Here is a 17878-nt window from a genome sequence, read left to right on the forward strand (position 1 = left end):
CGGAAGATTTAGTTTAGGTTTTTGGTTTGCTTTTTGTTGTTATTTTCTTGTTAGGCTTCCTATGGTGAGCTGGTAGTAGGTGAATGTAAAGAGAACTGTTGTTTAACACTGGCCTAGCCCTAAACTAGCTTTAAAAGAACGGCAAATGTATTATATAGAAACTAATGACATACAGAGAAGTGTTAAATCAAGAGGAAGAATAAACTGATACACTGAGAATCTGAGTACTGTCTCAAATCATAACTTATGTTGCTTGTTATTGGTAACTGGTGTCAGCACTGAAGTTTGTGTTTAGGAAGGTCTGCTAAAAATGTGGTCTCCCCTCTCCCTTTTATCACCCATCAAAACTGAGAAATTCGGGGGCTTCATCTGTTTCACTATTTGAGGTCAGGAAGAAGCAGAGAATATTTATTCTCCTTCAGCCTGCAATGGCTTTTGGTGACAGACCTCAATCTGTACTCCTGCAGGGCCTATGAGTGAGAAAGAGGCATTCCCTGCCCAGGGAGAAAGGGATTATTAAACAGGAAATTTGTGGAGTACATGAGCTCATGGTGTGCTCTGCACTTTTGCATGTTTAAATATGAAAACTAAGCAGCAAAAACAGGATTTACGAACCTCGTCCCAAATGGCTGTGGAAATCCTCATAAGTCCTTAAAGGAGCATGGATACCAGAAATATTAATACTATCATTTCTTTGGTGAAAATACGCTAATGATGATAAACATAAGTCAGCACACGCTGTCGTTTTAAATGAGCTGAAACATCATGATGATTAATGTTGCAATAAATTGCACAACATTTACCTCGCTTTTGCAATCTTGTGGTCTTCTGTTCAGAGGCAAACTACAGCACTGCAGATATCACGTTACAGTATGTAATTTTATGGAAATGAATGGGTAGTGTAAAGGTGTCTACTATACAAAGACAGCAATGAAATCCATTTGTTTGTGAATGGGCTTTCCTCATCTCCTTCAGTAACATGCAATAAACATGCAAATGCAATGAACAGTGTGCATCACAAACCTGAAAAGAATCCATAGAATGCATATGGGTTTTCCTTACTGCTTTTCCCTAGATGTATTTTATGTGGGCAGAAGATAAATAACTTATCTTAATGACTGCACCTGCATAAAACTGTTCTTTGTTATCGTGAGCCATTTTGCATAATTACAGCAGTTGGCACAGCTAGACCAGACTGCAAATGAATTTCTTTGCATCAGAAAATTCAGCCTGTATTTGTTATACAGCTGGGAGTGAGGAGCAGGAGGAAGAGACTTGTTGAGCAAAAGTAACAGCGAGGGTTTTTTCTTATCTTTTCACCAAAAAAATAACCCAACAAAAAAAACCCAGAATAAATTTCTTAGCAGTCAAGAAGATTACGCTCATACATAAAACATAAGAGTCATCCTACTGCATGGTGTGAGGAAGTATATGTAACAAAATATGGGTGTACAGCTCTCTGCAGTAACACTGCAAATTCTTCTCTAAGTATAAATGAATTTGGATCCAGTGCTAGTCTCAAGTAAAAGGATTTGCACCAGCAATAATAAGAAATACATCAACTAGATAGATAGGTAAGCATGTTGTTTCTTAAACAGGCAGCTAACACCATATTTTCATGTGTCAGGTTTATAAAAAAAATGAGCTTTTGTGTTCCAGTATTTCAATGTAGAAGACTCTAAGCCATCTCCTTCTCAGATTGATGTATGCCAAAGAAACAAAACATTATTTTGCATGTGCATGTAGGGCAGAACAGTAGCAGGTGACCCACTCCAGCCCTCGCTGACTTTTAAACATCTGCTTCAGCACTGATAAAACCAATGTTAACTCCTCTTAGCCAGGAAAAGCATGTTCTTTTCTGCCTTCCATAAAGCTGTGATCTGTTAATGCATTTGGCCATCAGATGGTTTAGGTGTACAACAATATCATAATCTTCCTTACCTACAGGTATGGTCATTCCATGGATTTTGTCTGCCCAACCAGCATAATACCTCAGGGTTTTTATGACTCCTTGAAGGTCTACATAGAAGGCCTGCAGGAACGGTTTGCCACTGTTCAGTGATTCCATAGTCTAGAGGACAAGAAAAAGTTGATATATAAACAGAGTAGCATTTTTAGACTATTGTCTTCAGTATTCACTGTCCAACAGCTCTTCAGTCATACAGAAAGATTTTAATGAAGACCAGACAGTTCAGAACAGCTTTTTTTTACTTTTTTTTTTTTTTTTTTGTGATTGTGAACAAAAGGCTTTTTCCTTAAGAACAAAACAAGGTTCCTTCTGAGATTACGATGATTTTTTTTAAGCATGTGTCTCTGTAACTTTCTGCCCTGGGTATGTGTGTGTGTATGCATGTGCATGACTGCATTTTGGACCTAATAGCCACTGTGTTTGGTCCAGATATATAAGTGCTAAATTGTTTTAATCAGGAGCCAAGATAAAAATGCCTGTCAAACTAGGTTCTGTTATGTTAATCATAACAGCTGAGAAGGGGCTCCTTGTAACCCTGTATAAATGATCTGAATCCATAAAGAGAAGAATGGACATATCCTTCTGTATAATTGATGTGAATATAAAAATTTCTCTGTATGGCTGCCAGGACTCCTGCTGAGGTCTGAGATATCTATAATGTACAGCCCGTTTATTTATTACCATCAAATAAACAAACTCTCCTCTAGGGAAGCTCATAAATTAACAGCCTAATGTCCTTACTTTTAAGTTAATATTCCTATTTTTAAAAGTATCTTATAAGCTATCCTCTTAGGGTTTCCTAAGATCATTTAGCAAAAAGAATCCAATAAAATGTCCTAAGATCTGGCATGGCTTAACTGATTCAATGGCTGTCTAAAAGAAATCATTAAGAACGGGCAAAGTACACCCATGTGTAACACACCAACCATCAAATGAATTTCTATAGAGAAGAATAGAGGCCTAATTCTGCACTGACTTACATCCCTACGAGCAATTAATGGCATTGCCTGTGGTGCAGTTCAGTAAAGAACTTGGCTCTGGAAATACAAATCAAATGACAGGCTGAGTAAAGTTGATTTGCTGAGCACTTCCTTCTCCCTGTGGCGATTTTACAGTATACACTGTTGGTAAGATGATTTAAATGTTGACAAAGCTGGAATTAAGATGTTCAGCAGCTTAGTTCAAAGCACTTGACATGCGGAAAATAACATTAACAATGCCACCGTTTACATGGCTTCATGTGTGAGCTGAACAGTGCAATACTCAGAATTTCTTACCAGTTCAGTGACAGTAAGAATTCTTCCTGCTATTTCACTAATATCTGCACAATCACTTTATTCAATCTTCTATTTGTTATTTGAGGAAAGCCACAAGTGTGTGTGTGTGTGTACATATGTGTATCCATGCACACACATTCATTTCTCTCAGGCTTAATTTAAAGCTCGCAGCTGAAAGACTGTTACCGGTTTTACTGAGCTTTGAGTCAGTAGTTTTAAACATCAAGATAATTCCATATTTTGAATATTATTTGCATTTACATGTTTACATATTAATTTACTTTCAGAGGTAGACTGAACAGGTGATTTGGTTGTTGGTTTTCATGTGCTACTTACAGCAAGAACTGCCCTGTCTCTTTCGACCAAGTCTGCTAGTTTATCCAAAAGTTGGCCTCTTTCTGATGCGTCCATCCTCCTCCAAACTGAACCTAGAGAAAAAGCAAGGCGAGCTGCTCTCACTGCTTTGTCTGTATCAACCTATCAAGAAAGAAGAAATAACAAATAAAGGTAAATAATATTGCTAGGGTTAAGAAATCTGCTGTGCAGTGATCTCGTAGTCACACATTCAGTTTTGTAACTGGGATTAATAACTATTCAACGGTGGTATTCTGGATCTGTTGCTTTATTTGGACATACATATAAAAACATAGGACTGTATCTATCTATCTATCTATATATATATGAACATCAAATATATATATATGCGCCAGTTTGTGTAACAGTTCTTGGGATACATTACCTTGTCTGCTTCCTGGATCTCACAGATCTGCTCTCCTGTTGCTGGATTGTATACTGGGAACACTCTCCCGCTTTCAGAATTTTGCCACTCATTGTTGATAAAAATCTAGAAAAGAGAAGAATAATCATCAATATCTCTGCATCATCAGTAATGTATATCACAGCAAGATCCAGGAGAGGATGTGCAGATTCTGCTATATAAAAAAACCAGCAACTGGAGTTTCTTTATGCCTGTGAAAATGAGAGTTTTCAGGAGTTGAAGCTCAGCCCGAGCCACCGTTTTGTGTGTTCTGTGACAGTGTCACTACAGAAGCAACATTAAACTGTAAAAGAACTTCTGGCTGATGTTGAAATCTGATACAAGCACTGTAACAAATAAGCTAAAGAAATAAGTGTTGGTATTAGAGAAAGAGCCTTGAAACTGCTGGAGCCAAGACAAGGTTTTGGAGTAATCATTCAGTACCCATCGCAGTAAGTAAACATTTGGTCATTGATACAATCCAGTCAAGGCTGAATAATCTCAAACATCGCAGTTCTTCAATACACAGTCAGTTGATTATGGCTACAGTGACGGCTTGCAGCACAGAATTAATGTGTATTTGCTTGGAACAATAGAAATTGTCAAATTCTCTCCGTGTTGACATTTTAATTGATGTGGGCAAACCAAATGTGCAGTTTAATGGGGCTGACAACAGCTGTCCTGGGAGAGGTAATGAATTAATTTAAAGTAAATTTTTTACTAGTAGCTCAGATAGATACAGTAAGTTTTCTACTGAATTATTTTCAAGAGCAGGATGCAATTATTTATTAGCAAATATGAAATAAATCACTCTAGGAAAATGACCAGAAGGAAAGTTTTCCTGGAATTCAGACTCTTTCTGTCCTTGAAATCTTTCTAAGACAAAGAAAAAAATTATCCAGAGCTCAAGCACCGTATGAGTTCCTTGTATTTCAAATGTCAATGCTGTTTTATTGTATTCAAGAAATACAGCTTTAAATGCTGAAGGGGAAGTCCTGGCCTCATTGAAACCAATGGGAGTTCTGCCACTAATGAAAATACAGTCAATATGAAAAGCTGCAACATCAAAGGGTATAAAGAGTCTGTAAATGAAAAGAACACGATGAGGATGGCACGCTCTTATTTGCACATGAGGGCATAAATGTATTTGTAGAGTTATCAGACATGAACTTGCTCGTCCTATTCCTAAGACAAATGGAAGCCATGTAGTTGAGTTCAGGCTGCTCAGACTAAGTGCCACACTAACAGCACTGACACTGCTGCTGCTTCAGAGCTGACTCCCGTCTGGCTGACTCAGGACATGGCAGAAGGAGTCTGTGCCTGCCTCGAAAAGCCCGTGGAGATGGAACAACTGTGCAATGAAACCAGTGATGGCGTGCTTTTGCTTTAATGGATGTGTTTCCATTGTGCTTCCTTATTTATGTTTCTTTCTTCAGCCATTTTTCTGTATGCCCTTCAATCCATTTCAGAGTCCACCTTCTCTTTATTCCACCCTCCAGCCCCCTATCACACTTTTTTTAAGGGCCATTTAACCCAGGACCTGCTGCACTGTTTCCCATCCGTTGCTACCTTCGTACTATGTATTTGCTTTGAACCTGTCTGTGTCTCTGAACTGTAAGCTCAGAGTGTAGGCCCTGCCTCCCTGCTCAGTGATTACAGTGCTTTCCAAACTCAGCTTTTGGTCTCTGTTGAGATATTTTGGAGCTAACCCAGCCAATATAAGGTAACAAAAGAGATGCTGGGACCATCTGTGGTGACTGACACCAGAAGTCAGAAATCCTCTGGTATATCACGATCACTTTTTAGACCGTGTAAGCAAAACAAAGAAACCTGGATCTATGACCTATGTGGAAGGATTTTTAGGCATGCTTCCCATTCTGCTCACTGGCATTAACTTTTCCATGTGAGGTGGGGGAAGTGCCCTGAGCAGGGAGGGGAATGGAGAAGCTTGCAGCTTCAGGAGCAGATGGCCAAAGTTGCAGAGATGTTTGCTTAAGGTTACAGAATGTACATAAACACTTTGGTTTCTTATGTGATCTCTGTCTTGAAAGAATAAAACAGGTTGAGCAAAACTACTTCAGTGGATGCAACTGCAGTTCAGTGCTTTTCCCTTACAGAAGCGGTCTGTTATTTTTTTTAAAGAGATCTTAAAAATGCTGACGTTGTGCTGAGATGAACACCTATCATCAGCCCTGCCTGTACACACAACATGTTCACGTTCTTAGAATAAGAAACAGTGCCTTGGAATGACAAAAGAGTTTTGCAATGCATGCGCTGACTGGAACTACAGGGTGTATTTTACTGAATGTTCCATTTATTCCACAGATTTAGAAGAAGAAGAATTAGAGTAAATACTTCAGATAAGATGTGGGCATGACCTATTTGGTATGAAGTTAGAGTTGAAGGTAAGAGAAATTGCTACTGGTAATGGTTAATGTTAGTTTCTTCCTGTTCCACTTTCTATAAACAAGGTATTGCCTATACAAGCTCATTACTGTAAACTGAGCACATTTAAATTGGCAGTAAAATCAGCGTATTTACTCTAGTGCACACATAAAGTACCTAGTCCCGTGTTTTGGAACAGTTTCAAGTCTTGAAATCCAGCAGCTGGCGGCTTTACAAGCAAAACCTTACACTTAAATAATTCATTTTTGAGAGTTTTAGGTGTTCTGTGTCAGGTAGTACCATGCGATAGATATTCCGACCACTAAGACTTGGATTCTTTTGCAATAAATTTGCATTCACAGGGGCTTTTATAACTCTTCCAGCAGTACTGACACCACCGGCTGTTGATTAAACATATATATCCTGTACATTTAATCTGACTTTCATTATGGCCACTTCGTAAAAATGCCATGAAATGGACAAGCGATGACACATGGCAAGAACAAGGAATCCCTGCAAAGCCTCAAATTGTTTTTTTTCTTTTTCCTCCCTTATTTATAGTGACCGTGGTAAAGGCTAACTCTAAATCAGGTAGAATATTTGACAGCAAATGTTTGTATCTATGGATTATATATAACCCATCCTAAACACCAGATGAAAAAGGGATAACCCTAGAAAAAAGAAGGGCTGCCTTCCATGTAAATCATGCTACAAATTGGACAACACCCAGTGAGTTCATTGTTCAACCTCAATTGCAAAGGCTATTCGCATTTACTGTTCCCCTGGAATCAATGTTAATTAAGGCTGACTGGAGCTATAAATCAGCCTTTGGTTTTTACAACTTAATTCAGCATTAAGCATATATATGTAAATAAAAGGTAACTGATTAACCACTTGAGTTTTCCAGGAGTTACTGAGGTAATCTGTTTTTGTTTGAGTCCCAGTGTTACCTTTTGTGGTTTGCAGCAGGGAAAAGCCCACAGTGTGCCATCCATCTATGTGCTGCGTGGTACTGCCACTGGTTAAACACTCAGCCCTGTGTGCCCATGCACGGTGTGCCTGGAGTGTTGGCCTGCCCATAACATCCTGAAGGTAACTGATAATTTCTGTTCTTTTCCAAATAAGATGCACCTCCTTCCTGGTACATCAACCTTATACAAACATGCTCTCCCGAGACATTTTAGTATTTAGAACTCTGAAAGATAAGTCTCACCATGTAACTGCTGAGCACAGGGCATGTGCCTGCTCACAGCCTTTGAGATACCGTATCATATTGAGCTGAATGCAAAGGAAAAGATCATTTAAAGTAATCACGTAAAATTCCAAATTAATTTGAGACTCTTCTGACACGTCATTGGAAGGAAACGATACAATGCACTCTGGATAAGAGCTGCTGTTAAGAAGCACTGAGCTCAGTAGCACTGTCGTATGCTCATCAGTTTTGAAATCAAGCCAAGAGTAAATGTCTTCTGCATACAGCAAAGCACGTTGGGCTTTGCAAATAAACAATGACAGTATGGTGTATAAGTACCATCTGTCCCAGTTGGCTTACTAATAGTTAGCAACTTAATGTTTGTTATCAAACCATACAGGTAAACCATTAGGAAAATACAAGGGATAAGCAGTCAGAAAGAAACTGATGTCTACAAAACGAGGCTGAACAATATACTCTGCAATGCAGTGGTAACAAAACGTACAGCGGGTAAAGAATAGATGGGATCTTATGTTTTCATCACTATTTACCACTAAGCAAGTACAAAACGAGTATTATTTGGTCTGTGTAGGTGTAAAATTAATTGAAATTCAGCACAGCAGCTGAATGACATTTGGTTTTCTGGCACTATCGATTCCCTCTTATGGTCACCCTGGAGCTGGTTTTGGATTTGGAAAGTGGGACCAATTTATCAGTTCCCTGGGGACTCCTGGCTGCTCACTGCCTCTCTTCTGTTGTATCATCTTCTCTGAAAACATACAGGAAAAAGTAATTTGGGATACATTAAGTCAGAAGAGCAATCAACACAGGTGGCAACAATGTAACTTTTCATTTCCTTTCTAGAAAACCTTCTCAAATGATGTGTGAGGGAAACGATGATCTGCATTCTTAATTCACTATTGCTTAGTGATGATGTCACCAGACGCTCTTCAGGCTCCCCAGCTGTATAAGTAAGAAATTTGGGCAGTGCACAGACAGTGGCCCAGCTTCCAGTTCTTTGGAGGTGGAATTATTTTCCCATGGATTTAATAAACAACGTGGTTTTTTTGTTTTTTGTTTTTGTTTTGTTTTGTTTTACTGTTGCGGATCCAGAAATGTTTTTTGGTACAGGAAGAGGATTTTAACATCCAAATAATAATGGCTTCCCACAGGAGATACGGTTCTGGATGAATGGAGGAATGAATGGGAATTTCCTAACTCAATTGATTTAGTGGCTGGTTATAGTTTCATTCCATCAAAGATCTTTTTTTCATATGTGGCTTTCTCCTTGGAGAGCCTTTGACGTTAAATCTGCAGAGATGGGGGAGGGGGCATTAAATGCCAAAGTACTTTATAAGAAAATCACAGCTGTTCGGCCCTCAGCATCTTCTCGTAGCTGGAGGCATTAAGAAATACAGAATGGCTTTTTGTGTGTGTGTGAGAGATGGGGAGGGGACACAACCATTTTAGAAGCATGCAAAAAATCCAGCAGCATCATTTCCCTTGGTAAATACTTCATAACATCACAGATACCGGGCACCTGTGCCTCAGTCTGGTCAGGAAATTTCATATCCTTTCCCATCACAGCAATTTCATTTCCTCTCCTTTGGAAACATTTCAGGAGTCCTAACGATTAGTACAACTGTAACAGAATGAAATTGAAGGGATTGCCAATCAGAGGTGCAGCTTGTTTGTTTTCTCAGGCTTTGTTTTCCTTCACTTTTATGGCTGTCTCGATACAACAAATCTCTCACTTTCCAGCAGAGCATTTTGTCAGGCACTCTTGGGATTGACTGGAAACCAGCAGCTGGCTTCAGAATCAGCAAAAAACTGCTTTTATAAACAGGCTTTAGGAAAGCAAAAGCCAGCCCCAGCAGATCCACTGGTGGCTGGTCAGCAACTGATCAGCGATGCTGTTGTTCTTCAGAGAGGGACTGTTCGGGCCAACATTAAGAGTGCAATGCTTTTTGCTGGGCAGCTCACAAATCCTGAGCAATAGGCACAACCTCCTGCATGTTCTCAGTGCTGCATCCTGCTTCTCAGAGCAGTCGGCACAGGAGCCTTTTGCTCAGCAGTGCCAATGACTGCAACACTTTCAGACAATGCCGCTGCATAAATCAAGGCTGTCTGTGTGGCTTGATAACCACAACTGGTTATCATGCTGTTCATTACAGTTACCACAGAGCAATATTACTGCTGCAGAAGTGACACAGATTTTGGTTCTTGCAATGAGATGCTGTAGGAGCTCAGGCTCTCTCAGACCCTTATGGCCCACTGTTTAGGTGCTTCAAGACAAATACATGATCCTCCCTGAGCCACTCACAGCTAGGATGCATTTTGGGAACGGTATGCTAGGAAATAAATGGGCTTGAATGGGAGGAGAAACTCGGGGAAATACAAGTTCCCTGTGCAGCAAATGGAACCAGAGAAAGGCTGCTGTGAAAGTGAAAAGTAACATGATTTTGTCTCCCCCCACCCTGTGTCCCAAATCCCTCACACCAAATGTTTGCCCTGCCTATCTCCCTGTGTTAATTAGTCTTCTGCCTTTCTGGGAGTCGAGTCTGTTCTTTTGCAAATGGCAGCACATCAGACAGGGAAACCTGTCATGTTTATTTTCTAAGCTGTAGGGGGCACCCGTTTGAAAAAAGCCCCTGCTTATCTCAACGTTCCTGTTTGTATGATTTGGAATTAGGAAGTTTGAGTAATTAGTTGAGGGGATTCAGTAAGTCCTTACAACACGCAGTAAGCAGCGCACTCACTTTGCTTTTTTTCCTTCCCCACAGGTATGTCCTGCACAAAATCCAGCCCGCCAGACAGCAATGCTACCTTTTCCTCTTTTGGCTTCTCACTGTGCCACATGCTGATGTAGCATCCATTATTTCAATTTAGCCTCATTAAAGGGATTACTTCGCATCTGGTTGTTCAAGAAAATTCATCTAAAAAGAGGAAAGTTCAGGCTGTATTTTCTGTTGAACTAAAGCCACCACAAACACTTCACTCATCCGGCTGTCCCCTTCAACCTGTGGAAAAAAACCCTTCTACTTACAGCACATGAAGACTATAAAGTATTTTCTGCTTTTCAAAGAAACTTTAAAGCAATTCCTACTTTTTTAGGTTAATGAAGAATTTCTGTGCTGTTAGTGGCAAAGTACAGAAGCAACAACATGCAGCTCACGTAACGTTTCATGTATCCCTATGGAACCAACTCCAAGCTTCCCTCATCCTTTCACTTTTTGCTGTCTTGCTCTGCACTGCATTCAAAAACATTCATTTCTGAAGATGGGATGCCACCAGAATGAAGTATGCTCCAGGTTTCCACTGATAACAACGAAAAAGCAATCACTGAATGACCTGGGCAAGGACCGCAGTGGTTTTTATGGAGTGTGATCCCTGATGGCATTTACTGCAACTTGAAAATGAAACAATGAAACATTTCTAACAAATCCATTAAATCGGGAGAGAAGGGGAGGGTGTCTTTGTTTACAGGATCAATGATTGAGCTGTCAGTGGGCTTTAATGAAGTTGTGGCTATTAAGAACTTGATCCTGGAAACTTCCACAAGTGCTCATTTAAGACTGTGGGAATGAGGAGGGGTTTGTACAAACAAGGTTATATTAGTCTGTAGCTTTCCTGTGCTTTGCATCAGCTGTGCTTTGCTGGACTCATGCACTCCTTTTGCACAACACAAACCAGGGCAATCTCTCTATTTGTACGCAGGAGACATATTCTTCCATTTAAGAATGCAGCAGATTATTTATAGGTAACCGTTTGCTTTTTTATATGTTCATCACCAAAGAACACTCCCAGATAAGCTATGCTGTATAAATATATTCTCCCAGAATTAAAGACATGGCAGGCAACACACACACAAAAAAAATACACCAGGCAAATACATTCTGACTTAAAAGCTCCATTTGGGAAAATTACCTTACACGTGAGAAATTGCTGGAATGTCAACTTCATTTGCAGTGGCCCCTTATGGCCTGATCACCCTCCCTGGCACGATAAATCACTGGCAAGATCCTTACCTTAACACGTTTGATCTCAGCTCAGCAAGACTTGGTTTTGATGTGAAGAACTCCAGATCTGTTAGGTCAGAGACAAATAGCAGAGCCACTGACCTGCAAAGTGCTAACTCTATATTAGACCCAAGTGAGCAGCAATAAGCTCCTGGGAAGTTCACCTTCGTTTCTACTTTTTATTTTGAATATCCCCAAAAACTGCACTTAGAAGGCTTTGCTAAATGATGCCAGCGATGTTTCCTTCCGTGTCATTATGTACAAAACGAAAATCAACTGAGGTCAAACAAACAAATGAGCAGGCAGTATGAGAAGCATTATTTGTATGAACTCAGAGCTACCTGCACAACTGAGCTACGTGAAATCAAACTCAGTACTTATCACTTTCTTATTTGATTTACACAAATGGTTTGCACTGGCCCTTTTCTACCTGTGCCATGCTTACTAAGAGGCAGCATAAACAACCATTTTCACCAGTACATTCCTTTATGTGACTGCAAGTGCCTGTATGTGCACATCTTTACACACAACTTCAAATTACTCCTGCACAAAAGTAAGTTTGTGCTCAAGTCTGAATGTCCACACCATGCTCAGTCTGCAGCCTTGGTCTGAGGCTATTCCTTATTATCCTGGTTAAACAGTCACTTATCTCTAGGATAGTAAGCAGGAGTGTTAGTCTACCAGAAAATTGGATGTTCTTAATGGGCTTTTGGGGGAGAATAGCTTTGCATCATCAGCATTAAGTTAAATCACATTAAGTACCTACTTACAACATAGGGATTACCACTTATGACATCTTTGGTGAAAGCCTTTAAAACAAATTGTGTTTGTTAGAAGAAGCTCTGAGATAACAATTCCCAGAAGTCTGATTTATAAACCTTTTTGCTCTTCAGGAAGATGCAAAGGAACACTACACCTCTTCTCTTATTCAATACTGCAACAAAAACTCTCAGGCTGTTAATTCTTTTCAGTGAAGGCGCTTGAAAAACCTTGATTTATTTACTTGAGGTTATTCCTCTGGAGAAAAGAAACCTTTAGCAAGATTCCCTGGCCTCAGAGTTTCGTTCTGATTTCTCTTTCAGTTCTTTCTGCTGGTTGGCCACTGACTTTACTTACAGCAAACTGGAAAAGGCCATTATACTTTTTATTATGCATAAGGCTGATTGGGGAGAACTGGGCTTAAGCTGTCAAAGCACCCTGCTGTGCTTGGATACCTGACAAATTTACACCCTGAGGTACGCTGTGGTGCTAAGACTAAAATTGGATGTGTTCTTGCAAGAGCTGATTAGAGCTGATTACAGTCCCAAGCAAATAAACCACTTCGGGGTGTAGCAAAACACTGCCAACATTTAACATTTTTATGTATGATTGACAAGTTATTCCATATAGAAACAGAGGCCTGCGTGAAAAATGATCTCTTCTATTTACTTTTAAATAGAAGCAGACCAGTAACTCAGAGCATGTAAATTAAAAACATGACTCTCACCTTATGCCAAACATGTAGTTCTAAAAACGTGGACTAAGGCAAAAACAAAACCTACCTAGACAGAGATTTCCTTAAATGAGCAAAGTACATTAAAAGTAAGTCTTGTCAATAAAAAGCCTTCCTTAAAAAATGTGTACATGGCTCTGACACTATTTTTTCCCTGCATTTCCCTTAAAATTCATGTTTCTTTTTTTTTTTTCTAACCAAGTTCCCTTTTTCTCTGCTGGAGCTCCATGTAATGATATCAGAATGTGGGCAAACCTCATTAGTCTCCCTGCTGTTTACAAGACAGGATTTATGCTCAGTGTAGTGAACACAATGACACATGATCACTAAATGGTGAAAAGCACCACCAAGACTTAAACCTGAGAAATTTTTCACCCTGGCACTGCAAATTCTACTGGCACGTAAAGGTATGAAAAACAGTATTAATTACTGTGAACGGATGTCACCCAACGCCCAGCTTTCTGTAAGGGGTATGCACCAATAACTGGCCATTTGTTAAAGGTTAATTTCATGCAACCTTTGGCAGCTTTCTGGTATAAGATATGTCACCAATTCAATCCATTAAGTAATAACTGAATTCTCCTGGGACCCAGCTGAAGTCAAATGTTGTTATTCCAGGTTCACTGCTCTTAGTCTCCCCGAAGACCATTTAGGCAAACAGCTGGAAGAGCTGACTACAAAGGTTCCCAGTCACGGGGAACCACTCCAGGAAAGCAGGTAGAGGCTTCTATCCAGGAAATAAGTTATCAAGGATTTGTTCTAATGCTCCCTCAAGGAGAGAAATGAAATGAGACAGAGAACAAGAGCATGAACACATTTGTATTTCAGCTACAAGAACCCAAACAGAAAGCAGCTGTCCCAGCTGGTGGGAGGAAGAGCTGAGCTCATCAGTTGCTGGACACGTCCTGCACTTGCTCCTGGTTGTAATCTAAATAGCAGGGACTTCCTTCTCTCTGTGCTGAAGTGCTTTACTAAGACAAAACATGTGAAAAGTGAATAGAAACAATAGCCAGAGGCAACAAACCTGATCTTCCAGTGTTGTTCCCACATCATAGCAATGGAAATCCTCCTCCTAACAGGAAAGTACTGAAGGGAGCAATGCCACGAGCTTCATCATCAATCTGAATGCACATCTATCAGCAAGGAGGGCACTGCCTGCCAGACAGCACTCAAGGGAGTAACAAGAGAGCAACTGATAGATCCACTGCTCCAAGTCACACCAAAGGAGAGCAAAGCACATGAAGAAAGGAGTCATTTTAAGCACATACACAGGTGACTACATGAACAACTGCATAATTAATACCACATATAAAAGTACACACACAGCCAACATGTAAACACTGACTGTACTTCCATTTCCTAGGAATCATACGTCAAAAATAAGAGGGTTTCCTTTTTTTTTTTTCCCCCTCTGGAGTGGGAGGGACTGAACACTTCATAATACATCCTTCTTTCAAAAAAATTAATGGAACAAGAGTATGAAATATCAATTACTTCATTTTAGAACTATCCAGAGAGGGTGCAAATGTAGAGTCTTGCACCTGGGGAGGAATTCCCACATGAATCATTGCAGGTTAGGAGATGACCTGTAGGAGAGGAGCTCTGCAGAGAAGGACCTGGGGGTCCTGGTCAATAACAGGCTGGCCATGAGCCAGCACTGTGCACCTGGGGCCAAGAAGGTCAATGGGATCTTGGGGTGCATTACAACTGGGGTGATCTTCCCCTCTACTCTGCCCCAATGAGGCTGCATTTGGAATGCTGCATTCTGAGTTCTCCAGTCCAAAAAAGACAGAGATCTCCTAGAAGGAGTACAGCGGAGGGACACAAAGATGATAAAGGGCATGGAGCATCTCCCGCATAAGGAAAGGCTGAGTAACCTGGGCCTGTTAGACCTGAAGAAAGAGGCTGAAGGTGATCTGATTAATGTCTGTAAATATCTAAAGGAAGGAGGTAAATGGATGAGGTATCTTCTCAATGGTGCACAGTGATAAGACAAGCAGCAATGGCCTAAAACTTTAATGTAGAAAGTTCCATACAAACACGTTTAAATACTTCATGGTAAGGGTAACAGATTACTGAAACAGGATACCCAGAGAGTGTCCTCCTATGGAGATATTCAAGACCCAACTGGACACCTACCTGTGCGACCTATTGTAGAGTACCTGCTTTGGCAGGGGTTTGGACTTGATCTCTTGAGGTCCCAGGGGTTCCAACCCCTGCAATTCTGTGATTCTGTGCAAAATATACAGGGGTTCATTGTGCAGGTGACTGTGCAGGTTAAGTGCTCTGTTTGGATAGAAGAGGACTGGTGGAAAAGTAGGCTCCACTGGATACTGTTTTGTCTCTAACTCTTGGAGGTGTCCAACCTGTTACACTCATTTGTCTGAGGCCAGGGAAGTTTTCAAAACATCAAACTGAAAGCCAGTTCCTTTGAGCTGACCCACTTCTACAGTAAGAGAAATAGAAACAGAAGCTGCAACCTGCTGCAGGAAACCTGCTTTAGCAGGAGGTTGGACTTGGTGATCCTCAGAGGTCCATTCCAATCCCTATGGTTCAGTGATTCTCAGATCAAAAGCAGAGCCTAGGAGCAAGAGACAGGTGAGAGAGAGGAAAAAAGTCTTTTCTTGGCAACAAAGCTGATTCAGTAGTGTCTGATTTGGATGTTTTCAAAGTAGAATCACTTATACAAAACTTGGATCATCTCTCTTCCAAGTAAAATAATTTGTGTTTGCTTTGAGTATCAGTCATTTAGACTAGTAAGATACTCAGAAGTTGTGGTATTTCTCCTCTGGCTGTACAAATCTCAATCAGTGTAAAATCCCAACTCTGCTCTAATACAGCAACATTTGTGCTTCATGCTAAGCCAAGAATAAGCCAACATATTCTCTCTCAAATTCACCACAAAACACATCAGTCTTGCAAAATCATAGAATGACTTGGGCTAGAAGGGAAGGTCACCCAGTCCCAACCCCCAGCTGTGGGCTGGCTGTCACCCACCAGCTCAGCTGCCCAAGGCCCCATCCAGCCTGGCCATAGGCACCACCAGGGATGGGACATCCACTCTGGGCAGCTGTGCCACGGCCTCACCACCCTCTGAGTAAATAACTAACATCTAACCCAAATCTTCCCAATTTTAGATTAAAAAAACTCTTCTAGAAGTCTGACTGGTTTAACAAGGGATCCTGCCACTGACACTGACCCACTGTCTCACATAGTCATGGTTACACTCCTACAAACTTAAACTCCCCCATCTGTGATGAAGCCTTCTTACTACTTTTACAGTGAGACTGAATCAATTAATGCTTTCTAAAAGCGTTGACGGAAAGAGATGAATATTAATACTTGCAATTGCATGATGTTAGCTAAAAATGTCTTCACTAACAAAGAGATTTTAGAACTGCTCTCCAAGGGTCAGACCACCAAGGCTCCGCTATCATCAATACATTTAGCGTTAGTTTCGTAACACAATCTCAGAGGAAAAGTGAAAAAGCAGAGCTTGATTCTCACCTCTTAGGACAACAGCAACCCACAGACATCACAAAAGACAGAAGAAGCCATTAAGTAGCTGTGGTAAAGAAAGCGTGGTAAAGATTAAAAGAGGGAGACCAACAAAACATCAGCACTGATGGAAAACGGGTGAAAGCTTGGCCAGATGTCCTGGAAAAAAAACGGTACGTGTCTCTAAGGGTCTGTGCAGACCATCCCGGTACAACTGGTTACTGCTGCAACCATATGTCACAAGTGAAGGAACTGGAGAAAATAAAATAAACCTCTTGATTTGGAAAGGCAGGTGGTAATTTCCTGATAGCTTCTTAACTACCCAAAAATAAACTCAAACCATTTCTGTTACAACTGAACAGACGCATGAGGAAACGTAAAATGTGCATGTTAGGGTGCACTGGTAAGGTCTGAAAACAACCAGCAGAATGAGGACAATGCTTTTATTATGCCTGGATGCAAAGAACATTTAAAATAAACTTTAGCAAAGTTCTGAGTAACTAAATGAAACGGTTCTTAAAAAAATAATTCTATGCATCCAACTGTCAGTTACATAAATGCCTCCTCATATCACTTTGACAGTGTAAAGACGTATTAAAGCCAGTTTAAATCTAATTTCTATTTTAAGGACTTTTAGCACTAGCGGAATGGTAAATGAGAATGAGGTGCAATGTCATGGGAAGTGCTTCAGTGATTGGGCTGAAAACTTGATCACAATTTTCTTCTAGGTCATCTTATAATTAGGAAATAAAACACAAGTGTCAATAAATGAGTGTAAGAAACCTAAGTGTGAAAACGGGTGATCTGACCTATATCACAGTGAGGAAAAAAATAGCATTTTTTGAACATAAGGGGATGAGAATTATTAGAGGCGTACCATGATTTTGAGCTATGAACTATGTAAAAAGTACAAGTTGGGCTGTGGGGAGGGGCAAGTAGCTCTGTGTGCAAGGATTTCCATAGACAGCCTACGGAGAGAAACATTTGGGAGCCAGAGGTATAACGCATCTCCATGGATGTAGAGGCAGGGTAGGCTATGAAGCGCAATAGCAGGAGAAAATACTGATTTCTGGATCCAAGCAGTTGGAAGACCATGAAGCTTGAAAAAATACTGAAAGGTTATAGAAGATGAGTGCAATAGCAACTACGTATTAGATCAGTGAGAGATGCACTGAAATACTGTCTAAAGAACACACAGTTCTCTGTATCCTAATAAACAACATCTGACATTCCTGTCAAGGTCTAAAAATTGTGTCTGAATCCCTGAGAAATGGTTACCACATAAATAA

At 40.4% G+C, this 17878-nt stretch overlaps 1 protein-coding gene and 1 long non-coding RNA gene across 3 annotated transcripts in view; one reads left to right on the forward strand and one right to left on the reverse strand.

The window, feature by feature from the left end:
- Positions 1-17878, reverse strand: part of ALDH1A2 (aldehyde dehydrogenase 1 family member A2) — a 55204-nt gene that overhangs the window by 26147 nt on the left and 11179 nt on the right. For both annotated transcript variants that reach the window (XM_032446797.2, XM_015872431.3), the window contains exons 2-4: positions 3986-4090; positions 3583-3723; positions 1942-2071 (exon numbers count right to left, since the gene is read on the reverse strand). In XM_032446797.2, the coding sequence (XP_032302688.2) occupies positions 1942-2071; positions 3583-3723; positions 3986-4090 (376 nt within the window). The remainder of the gene's footprint in view (positions 1-1941; positions 2072-3582; positions 3724-3985; positions 4091-17878) is intronic.
- LOC107318522 (uncharacterized) lies at positions 3617-13219 on the forward strand. Its single transcript, XR_014934400.1, has 5 exons — positions 3617-3753; positions 6329-6408; positions 7355-7480; positions 8445-8551; positions 10364-13219. It is a non-coding gene; the product is annotated as an uncharacterized LOC107318522 (long non-coding RNA).

Source organism: Coturnix japonica, chromosome 14 (genome assembly GCF_054131305.1).
Source record: "Coturnix japonica strain WE chromosome 14, WE-NBRP24, whole genome shotgun sequence".
In the NCBI taxonomy this organism is placed as follows: domain Eukaryota; kingdom Metazoa; phylum Chordata; class Aves; order Galliformes; family Phasianidae; genus Coturnix; species Coturnix japonica.